The sequence below is a fragment of the Triticum aestivum genome, chromosome 6A (assembly GCF_018294505.1).
Source record: "Triticum aestivum cultivar Chinese Spring chromosome 6A, IWGSC CS RefSeq v2.1, whole genome shotgun sequence".
Classification (NCBI taxonomy): domain Eukaryota; kingdom Viridiplantae; phylum Streptophyta; class Magnoliopsida; order Poales; family Poaceae; genus Triticum; species Triticum aestivum.
In genome coordinates this window covers 51,444,959-51,456,232 of record NC_057809.1, presented here as the reverse complement: position 1 = coordinate 51,456,232, position 11,274 = coordinate 51,444,959, and the positions used below count along the sequence as shown (strand labels likewise).

At 45.9% G+C, this 11,274-nt stretch overlaps 1 protein-coding gene across 1 annotated transcript; it reads right to left on the bottom strand.

Annotated features, from left to right (window-relative positions):
- Positions 1–4,986: 4,986 nt before the first annotated feature.
- On the bottom strand, positions 4,987–10,718 carry LOC123131946 (pumilio homolog 23). Its single transcript, XM_044551678.1, has 11 exons — positions 10,426–10,718; positions 9,899–10,074; positions 9,427–9,790; positions 9,041–9,346; positions 8,787–8,951; positions 8,505–8,648; positions 7,877–7,996; positions 7,610–7,789; positions 6,837–6,985; positions 5,853–6,035; positions 4,987–5,759 (listed from the first exon to the last, which is right to left on the bottom strand). Exons 2-11 carry the CDS (start codon positions 10,072–10,074, stop codon positions 5,198–5,200), a joined length of 2,349 nt encoding a protein of 782 aa, XP_044407613.1. The 5' UTR covers positions 10,426–10,718; the 3' UTR covers positions 4,987–5,197.
- Between the last annotated feature and the right edge of the window lie 556 nt (positions 10,719–11,274).

Here is an 11,274-nt window from a genome sequence, read left to right as displayed (position 1 = left end):
CTCCTCCCTACTGAGATCTGGCTTGCGGGATCTTCCAGATCCCGGCAAGGATGGCGGCGACCCGTGCACGAGAGATGGAGGTCTTCGATCAGATCCGGGTGAAAACCTGCTATTGGCTATTGCCAAGGCCGGCGATGGCGACGCTGTCTGCGTCGTTCCCTTCCTGAAGGCATCGTCGTGGAGATGTTCAAGGCCACTCTCTGCTACCTCCGGGGGAAACCCTAGATCAGTAGATCGGATGGCGGCGGCTCTCTGGTGTCGTCTTCCCCCCTGGGGGCGTCATTCTTGGAGGTGCACACGGGCTCGAGGGACTAGAGGACGGCGACGTTGGTGGAGCGGTGCTTCATCTTTCACATTGATGATGGCGGATCTCGGCGGCATGGTGCTGTGGAGACTCGGCGTCTGATGCGCGGAGATGGACTCGTGCAGGAGGAGGAAGCTGTCTGGCGTCATGGGGATGTCGATGGCAGACTGGCCAGACAAGGTAGAAGCCTCAATTTGATCTGAAGACGGACCTGTGGAAGATGGCGGCGACGACACACGAGTGCGTCTGACCGGATTGCGCCCCAGACCCAGTATGTGGCTCGGCTGGGGTTACCGAATGAGTTTCGGCTTCCGGCTTTTGATGTTAGGCTTAGGTGAGTGGTTTGGGTAGTGGCCCAGCTAGCACCCCCTCATCATATTGGATAGGAGTAGCGGCACATGTTGCCAAGATGGTGGATTCAGACACATTGTTGTAATACTTTGTATGGTTATCGAGAATAATCAATAAAGTGGCCGTATGCATCTCCCAGATGCAGAGGCCGGGGGTCATCCTCCTTTTCTAAAAAAAAAACACGGCCATTGCCGTTAGAAACAGAGGAGCAGCTCTGAAACCCGAATTTTCCTGTTGTTGTTTGGTGGCAACACGAATGTACAAACGATTGCCATTTGAACCAGAGTCAAGCACTACTGTGTTCCGTAACTCCCCAAACCATAATAGGCATGTCACATTGTAAGCAAAGGCAGTACAGGTACAGTCCTTTAAGCAGGAGGCTTCACACTCTTTCAGATTTCTGGCAACAGAGTGCCAAGAATTCTCGGGGAACTTGTAGACGCCATCTATTGGATAAAACGCCACTTCCCGATGGGTTGAATTGTCTCCTTCACAATTCATAGGAACCTCCCTCGAACAGCCAAGATAATTCCTTGATTTTGTGCTTAATGGATCAAAACCGGCAGGGCATATGCAGAAGCTTGACCTTTTGCAGATACCATAAGGTCCACAGTATGACTCAAAGTCGCATAAGCTTTCTGGAGCAGACCACAAAATAGAACTGCGTGCCTCTTGCTTAGCAAATTCAACAAATCCAGAGCCATTTAAACGCATGTATGTATGTGCGTCATTTAGTGTCACAACAAAGTCTCCATCTTCACGAACTATCCAGCTAGGAAAAGTACCAGCAAACATTAAACCAAAAGGATTCTGCTGAATAATAAAACCTCGCCTTCTTGTTGCATCCACTCTCAGAGTAAAATTTGTAATATAAACGTCATACTCAGTATAATTACTAAGATCAGAAAAAAGGATCATGCTCTTGCCGATAATTGAATTGGACCCTAGGCGCATTCCAGGGAGCAGTGTACCAGTTGGGTAATCAAAACTCTGCCAAAGCACCTGCGAACTGTTTGCTTGGTCTCTTAATACAAGGTTTCCGTTATCAAGAAGCACTGCAATGGCAGAGATAGAAGTGGTCAAAAAGACAGAGGTATAGCTGTCGGTTATATGTAGCGTGCCATTCTCTGATAGGGTAGCTGATGATGAATTGCAATCAAAAGTCGCTTCCAGATCAGGTTGCCAAACCAGTGAATCATCATCATGGGGCGATGAGTTAGTGAACCAGGTGCCAAAACGACAATACGGGGAAGGATCATATTGCAAGTTGAAACCCAACTTGAAGACACCATTGTTTGAGAGTAGGACCTGGCTAGCATTTAGAGATTGTCCAGGAAGGAGCGTGTCTCCTGCATCCGTGAATTTCCAGCCGGGGCACACAAGGTTGATGAGGAAGGGGAGTAGTAAAACAAAGGAAGACGGGAGCACAGACCTCCGCTTGCTTGCTCTCTCCATTGATGAGGTATTTCTTGGTGAGCAATGGATGTGCTCCGTCCGTCCTGACTGAATTTGATGAGGTATTTCTTGGTGACTAATGGATGATTGGATGTGCTCCGTCCATCCTAACTGAACAGATATATGGGAACCAAGCAACAGCTTCGGTTGCAAGTCAATGGTGTGCTACATCATACAGGAATTATCCAGGTCAAATATGGTTGGCAGTGCGGTTGAATTAATGGATAGCCATGACTATTCAGTGTGGAAAATGTTGAGCATTTCGGTACACAGACAAGCACACTAAAACAGAGACTGTAACATGTGGTTCACAGTCAACATCAGACATGCTTGGCTAGTAGTAGGAGTATTTGCCATCTAGAGTCCTCAGTTGAACGGCTCTATTGGGCAGGCGTAGACAGGACTGACCAGGTCAGTACTCCATCCTGTCAAAATAAAAAGTCTTATACTTTGATATTTGGCAAGTTAATGGTGCATGCTGGCATGAACTCTTACGGCAGAGAGTCAAAATCAAATGAGGTGCACATCTTTCGATTCATAACTAAAGCAATGGGACCGGCATTACCTCACCTGCTGTCGCTACCCTGACGCCGACTGAGGCTAGTCATAGTGGGAGTAACTTAGGTAGTAACATAGCACATTTCAAAAAAAAATTTGCTTATGTGGCATGTAGTTAATAAGAAGTGGTAACATAATATGTTACTGTAATATAGCGCTTCCCAAGATAAGATGAGTCTACAAGCCATTAAATGAAGCCACATATGACACTAATAATATGTTACTTTGCACTATAAAGGTAGTAACTTAGACTAGTGTCATATGCATGACACTAGTATAAGTTACTCCCCACTATGACCAGCCTGAAGCGGCGCACGTAGTCAGGTTGAATTGAACGCAACCCCACAACAAAGCCGCTCGCTCGGTGAGGCATTTCGTCGAACACCCTCTGTGCATGCCGCCTGCTTGGCCCCCGTGCGCGCTGGAACGGGGCCCCTGAAAGTCTGGGAATACAGGGTGCCACCCACAATCGTCAACCTTCCTCATATTCCCTCCCTTCCGGTTACTGATAGTAAGTGCAAAATCTGTCTCGCTGAGGAGGAGGACATGATGCATGCTCTGTTGAAGTTGAACTGTTCCCATGCGACGAGATTTTGGGACGAAGCGCCGGATCGGCTTGATGTCAAACGTCCAGGTTAGGTTTACACCCCCCTCACGTGGGCAAAGGACGTTTTGTGTGATCCTCTTTTTTCGGAGAACTGACTGGCAGAAGCGCAGGCACATCTTACCCCTACGAGAACATGCGAGAGACTGAGCCGGCACATTATCTTAACATTGACATTGACATTGATGAAGTTACCGCACACGTCTTTGTAATCGGCGGAAACTACTCCTTTCACTAAAGGTACATTGCTGGAAGAACTACGATGCCAAATATGGGCGGGCCGGTACAAAGAAAAGCCCACTATTTTTCTCAAACTGGCCTAATCTAATTTGAACCCTCCACTGTTTTTGCTCTGGGCTGGCCAGGTCATGGCCCATCCAACCTTACTGAAGCTCCGCCATTGGCTGGAAGCCCTGAAATAAATCTAGAAAAATATGAACCCAGTATTAAGTATGAAATTTCAACTCTAATGAACAGGGGATACCACTCTCGTCCTAACCATCCAACCACAGATTGGTTCACGACAAAGCTTATTTTGATCATGTGGTCGATTTGGACCTCACGTAATATAATATCACTCATGATAAGGATGAACTTGATTTATAAACGGCCGAGTAAACTTAGTGGAGGATTTTTACTTCACTAAATTTAGGGCCGAACTCCTAAATTTGGCGGAGTAAAAAGCAAATATTCATAAATTCAACATAGATTCGATTTAAACAAACGAAATTCGACACAAAATGTACATAATCATCCGCCGAAACATAGTCTAGTTTTTAAACCTAAACATGAACTTGAACTTAAAATTAAACATGTACTTAAACTAAAACTAAACACCATCACCCTTATAGAGGGCAAGTCAATCCGCTCGCGACATCCCACCGCCCATGGGGTCCGGCCTTGTGCCGGGAAGATCCTCCGCCATTCTTCAACGTCGAAGTGCTCCTCGTTGCCGCCACCGTGCTCCTCATCGTCCGAGAGGATGATGACCTCCCCTTCGACTGTGCGCTCTGCGAAGATTTTTCGCTCCGCCTTCACCAGCTCGGGCTACTGGAGGCGGAAGATACTCCTCGTCGACGACCTCCGCCGCGATGCGCTCCCTCGCCTCCCAGCCCACCCTAGCCATCGCCGCAGACACCACCCCGGCTGCATCGGTTCGAGCTAGACAGTATCTCACCCCACACGAAGTTGAGGCAGGCAGCGGCGCCGTGCAGCCGAACCTGCCACCGGACCGCCTCCACCAGCTCGAGGTACTGGAGGCGGAAGATACTCCTCATCGATGACCTTCGCCGCGATGCGCTCCCTCGCCTCCCGGTCCACCCTAGCCATTGTCGCAGACACCACCCCCCTACCTCGGTTCGAGCTGGACGACGTCTCACCCCACGGGAAGTTGAGGCGGGCAGCGACGCCGTGCAGCCGAACCTGCCACCGGTCGTACTCGAGGGCAGCAAGCTCGGTCGTGTGAAAGAAGCTGAGCAAATGCCGCTTGTGGGTGTCGCGGTCGGTGATCTCCGCCACCCACGTCCCCTGCTGCCAGACGCCGAGGTACTTCCTCTGTGGCTGCCGCGGCACGGGGAGTTTGGCTTCCTCGGTTGTTCCCGCATCACTTCATCCGTCATAGAATTGACACAAGTTGTCCCCACAGATTGATTCATTACGAGAGTTGTTCCCACAAAATCATCAGCAAGCAATACCCAACAAACATAACAAAAGATTTACCACTGGATTTTCAGAAAGTCGCTCCTGAACCAAAACTAATAACCTTAAGTGACTGTTTCAAGTACATAGATCCATTCGTGCATCTTACAGCTCAAGGCAACAGATGAGTAAAAACCTACTCTACCGACAAAATCGCCGCCTTGGTCCACATGGTTTGCGAGAACCGGGTCCTCTTTTTCTACAAGTGCTGACAAATAAGATTTGAGTTAGTCGCCCTTGGCTGAAATTTCGGGCTTGAGCAGCTTCCGGACCTCCCCTGCGGTCAGTTTATCCTTACCAGCCAGAGCAGCAAGCTCAGCGATGGACTGTTTCTGCTTCACATTATGCCTGACAAACGGTGTGCTAACGCTGCTGCCATCCCCGACAAACCGCCTGCCATCTGTGGGTCTCTCGTGTTTTTGTTTCTTGGGAATCGGTTTGTCCGATAGGAAACCTGGCGATTTCCTCTTGCCACTGTCATTCAAGAACGGCATGCTCACGGGTTTCTTGCTGCTCGATTCTCCCTCAGACATTGCCTTGGCGGATTTCTGTCCCTTGGTGTTTTTCTGAAATGATTCTGACTTGGTGTGGCTGGCATCCGCAGTAGTAGTTTTGTCGGTCTTCTCTTTCTGTTTACGCTTCTTTGCCGGGCTTTGAGGGGAAAGCAGCTCCTCAATACTCTGGCCAATAGGTTTACTGTTGTTCAGGCCAAATTCGGCTTGAAATTCCCTCTGGGTTGTTTCTTTCGAAGTTAGCGCAGCTCTCCACTGGTCGGGTCGTCTTGAGTATCTATAACGAAATAAATAGGAAGAGAAAGTCTATTAACATGCTAAATACTAGGTCCGTACACAAAAGTACGAGGGAAATAGAAAAATGATTAACCTATCAACATCCAGTTTCTTTAACAAGTGGATGGCATGTCTTGTCCGAGATAGTTCATTTTGCATAGCCAGCAGCTCTGACACGATGGCCTCTTTGTGGGAAAAATTACTCGCTGTAAAGCATTTTTCTACCAAGAATGAGCCAGAAGGATACATAGCAATCTCCCCGTAATGACCTTGCAATCTGTCAAATCACACGTATATATAAGCCAGACAGTCTTCGCCATACAGCACTATGCCAAAATAGCCTTTCGGAAGAAGTAAAATGACAATTGAGGTATTGAGAAAATTCAATGTAGCTAAAACAGCAGGGGTACTTCCAAATACAAAAGAATTGGCATTGCAAGCTAATGTTATGTTGCACAATACTGTAATATCATGAAATCAAAATGCATCATACAACTACCAAGTAGAGAGCCAACAGATGGTGGAAGAAATTACGATGTGTGTACATGATTATAGCATGACAATACAATGACATATATTCAGGGAGGGTGGATTGGCACCACACTGAGAATCTATTTTCTATTTTAGACCATTTATTCTTTTGCTATACATTACCCGATCGTAACATGTTGAGCCAAACCCCCTCTTCTAGTGTGGCTTGCCAATGTTTCCCATTGTTCAACAATATTTGGAAACTTCCGAGTTTTGAACAACATTTTTATCGGCAATGTAGCAATTGCCTAACGGGCGGCTCCATGCCAATGCCATACACAAACAATGGAGTTCTTCCATTGCTGTTATTTGATGATTACTACTTATGATAAAGAAAATATGGTAGCACCAACAATTCACATGGCTTCAGTACACAAAACTACAATGTACCTATCGGCATTTATTTACAACAGCATAAAGCACATCCTTTGCATTATAATACTTGAGGGGGGAAAACATATGTGTTGATTGAGTCTGTCAGAACATAGAATTTTCCGGAATGAGGGAAAAGATCTCCAAAGAGTTGAGCTATTCAGGAAAGGCTTACTTTGCGAAAACTTTAAATTTTCGCTTTGTTGTTGCACTCGAACATAAAAATGCCTCAAGAACACGGCTGCCTCCAGGGTCCTTGGCAATCTGCAGGATCTGATCATTGTCTAAAGCCAGCAAACTTGTAACATACTGCCGAATATATTGCTGCGCGCAAATGAAAGGGATAAGGTTTTAGTCATCAATACCCCATCGTTTTGTCCAGAAAATAAGCAACTTAAGTAAATATGTTAAGGGATAACAGTCGGCTGTTGGCGTTGCCATTTTATTGCTCAATAATAACTAGTAATGTATTAGCTGTTGCCACATTATTGTTCAAGAAAATCAAATATATACTCCCTCCGTTCCTAAATACAAGTCTTTTTAGAGATTCTACTATAGAGACTACATTCGGATGTATATAGATGCCTTTTAGAGTATAAGTTCACTCATTTTACTCCGTATGTAGTCTATAGTGGAATCTCTTAAAAGACTTATATTTAGGAACGGAGGGAGTATAACTTAGTGTAATGATGTAAAAGGAAAAGTCAACACAGATGCACGGTGAAAATCAAGCGGCACAATATGACAAAAAAAAAACTACCACGACATAATTGACAGAATGAGCTTGTTGTGGACCACAAAACAGTTTGCAATATAGCAGAGCGTTGATAGATACTATGCATAAGACTGTTGAACTGGATATATATTGTAAACCTGGAATGGTAAAGTCATGCAAAGAGAATTTAACAACATGGCAACATATTTAATAGACTTGTGAGTATTACATACATGTGGGTATTGAAAAATTGATTGCAGCATCAGGCAACCAAGAACACTCATCTTTACGCCAAGCGGCCATTTCCAATAAGATTTCTCCCGGAGGAAATTCTCAAGAAAAAGTATACGTGCAACAATGCTACCAGAAGACTCGGAATCTGAAGTTATTGCTGCAGAAAGAGCTTCAGAGATCTGCAGTCCAAAGTAAGCGAATCGCATATATTTAAGCTACAGATATTCTCAAATAGCAATGCAGAGATTTAAAGTTGAAAAAAGTACCTCTAGGCGATTTGTTTCAAGTCGCTGGCATGCAGCTAAAATGGAAGCCACCACTCCTGATTTACCTCGCTCAAGCAACTCCTTGATATTAGGACCAAGTTCCTCCCATATTTGCTTCATCTGCCAAGAAAAAACAGAACTCTATTGATAAAACATTGTAATGCATATGCATCAAGTGCTAACCAAAGAAAAGATCTGTTTGACAGGTTCACAAGCAGAAATTTGACACAGATTTAGTATAAGCTGTAACACAATTTCACATATGAAGAATGAAAGTAATAGGTTTGGAAAGTATGAAATGGGCTACAAACTGTGTAATGGTTGTTTATTTCAGCAAACAGATGCTCCCAAGGTTCTAAAGGTCGATAATCGCTACTCGCTCGGTTGCCTAAATTTGTAGTGATTACACAGTAATCAACCTTGCATTCATATGGAATCCAAAAGGTGGTTAGAGTAGATGGGCAGCAGCAGCAGACACATCATTTTTGCATACTAGGTGAGGGAAGCTGTTACAAGTACTCAGGTGGTTTTAGAGCACTGGTTTGCTCAAAAGAACATTCAATTAGCTTATACAGTACACAACTAACAAAATTCCGAAGAAACTTCTGAAATGTAAACTACAGTATACCTGATCTGCAGTTTTGGCTGATGATATTAAAGCTTGTACCACATAGTTACCACAGTGGTGAGACGAGATTGCAAATAGTGCACCCTTGAGAGTGCCTATAAGCATATTGCTGCGTAGTTCCTCAGGAGCAACATCTATAATGACCTGCAAAGCATGTGCATACAGTGAATATTCTTACACATACCGAAGTGCAAAGGGAAGGGCAAGGACGAGAAGATCCCCATGGGAGCTGAATCTTATGAGTTGAATGCAATTAAGAAACAAGAGAACTAAAAATACTACCTCCAAGAGATGACTGTAAGCAGTATCTTCAAGTAAAGCAACTATCTTATTCTTTTGTTCATTGTAATCTTTCTTCTGAGCATTGTCATCCTCATCGTAACCAAGAAGAATCGATATTATATGATTCAATTCATCATCATCACCAGCTGATAATTTCAACACAGTCTGCATAAGGATATGTTAAGATGGTTATGAAGCAAAATAAAAGAAACAGATCTATGCATTACAGCTAGTGGTAAACAAGAGACACTAACCTGTAAAACAAGGCTACTGTTCTTCTCAGTTAGTAATGTTGAAATGTCATTTTTTGCATTTTGTAGCATTTGCCTGACAAAAGTTTTGAACATATCTGGGAAACCATGCTCAAAGCTTGTTAGATTCTGGTCGCCTGGTCTACTTGAACCACCGCTCAATCGTTCGGCCAGAACGGCAGATCTCTTTGTCGTGTGGAAATTTTGCAATGAATCTAACGGGACGCCCTTACAGAGACAGAGAAGTGTCCTTAGAACATGGGATCCATAGCAGCTGCACATCACATTAGTAGCATCTGCAGCAATATTCTGCAGCACCAATTCAAATATGAGTTCCATTGCATACCAATGCAAACAAGACACACAACAGCACTGAAAAAAAGAGATACCTTGCAAATCCTATTCAGTATCTCTTCCACAATGACCCTGGAGGAGTCGTCTTCAAGATGTGTTGCCAGAGCCTTGAGAGCTGCTTCAGCCACATGCGATCCAAATTTGTCCATGGCAATAACATGAAAAGACTGAATACAGCTGCGAAGGAACATGCATAACTGCTCCAAGTCACAACCTTGTACAAGAATCTGCAAGGTGTGGCTTATTACACCATCAGTGACAAGTTCGAGCTCTTTCCCTTTAGTTTCTTCCAAAGCATTAGCGCAGATCGTCGAACGGTCCTCCAAGTCTATCTCCTTGTTATCAAAGAGATTCGATATCTCGAGGAAGTATTTAGCAGTTTCAGGATCGACCTTTTTCCTAGGAGAAAAAGGTCACTTAGCATTTCACATCCTCACACATATAACTTGGCCATCACATTAAAAAATGCAATACAGATGTAAATTCAGAGAGAACCTAGAGTCATACCTAATAACATTCATCACTGAAGTTGAAGCATTGGGGGGCTGTAATGCGTTCTCATTCTTCATGCCCCCAGGATTCGTCTTCATCGAACTACCACCGGAAGGTCGGCCCTTTCCACGCCCTCTGCCCGTGTTCCCGTCCTCACGGTGGTTCCTCTTCCCATGTTTCGATTTCTCCATCTACGATGCAACATTTAGAAACGATATAACTTGAACAGTCGAACAAGGACAATTGCAACGAGCACGCCCTCTGCGCCCCCAAAACATACTGATATCTATCGGACAAATGTAAAACAGGCACGCCCTCTGCCCAAAACAGACTGATATCTAGTGGACAAATCAAATCAGCATGCACATCCTCTGTCAAAGCCCATGTATCGAGCTAGAGATGATTCAGAATGCTAGCTGGTGGTCCAAGGTCGGATACATATACAACTAATCATACATGGTCGTGTGTTTGTACTGTATACATGGGTTAGCTTGACGAGCACCGCGTGATGATGTACGCTTCACAATTTACGGAGCACTTACCTATAGAGCGCCCGGCGCTTAAGCAGCGCTGTAGTACGGCGTCCGGGGAGTCGGGGAGCCCGGCGGCCGGGGTCCGGAGCGGAACGGCGACGGGCCGCGGTCAGCCTCGCGCGGAGCAGCGGGCGGGCAGGGCCGCACAGTAGGCAGGATGGCGGCGGGGGGGCGGCGGCGAGCAGGCGAGCAGGGCGAACCGGCAGGGAGGCGGCGGAGGCCGAGAGTAGGAGCTCTCTAGGTCGGGATTTTGGGGAAGATTCCGGAGATGGAGCGAGCGTGCAAGGCTTTGGGCTTGTTTCTTTTTTAGGGGGAACGAGGCTTTGGGCTTGTGTGCGTGGGTTGTGCTAAGATGCACCGCGGGCCCAATTTTGTATTAGTTTTTTTTCGGTTAATCCCATCCCCCCAGGTCGATTGTAGTGGATTTGGAGGGATTTTGGCTCGTAGGGGATTAATTCCCCCTCAATCGTCTTCAAATCCACCTCAATCGAACAAACCCTTATTAGTAAATGGACTAACGGTGAAGAAAATTTTCCCATGCCCCGGGCCTGGGCCCTGGGGCAGAAAAACAAGAGGAGAAGATGTCACTATAATGCACCCGGACCTGCTCCTCTCCTACTCTACTAATCCATAGTTCCACTTCCACAACGCTGCCTACACTTGCCACACCCGCGACACTAGCTCTCTCTGCCCCCAACCACACCCCCGCCCTGGCGCACGTGCACGTGCCCTCCCTCAACTCCTCAACCCTCCCCCCCCCCCCCCCCCCACCGCCTGTGACTCGAGCGCCCTTGCGATAGATACATGGAGAGAGAGAGAAAGAGAAGCCATGAGGAAAGATGGCACGAGAGTGAAACA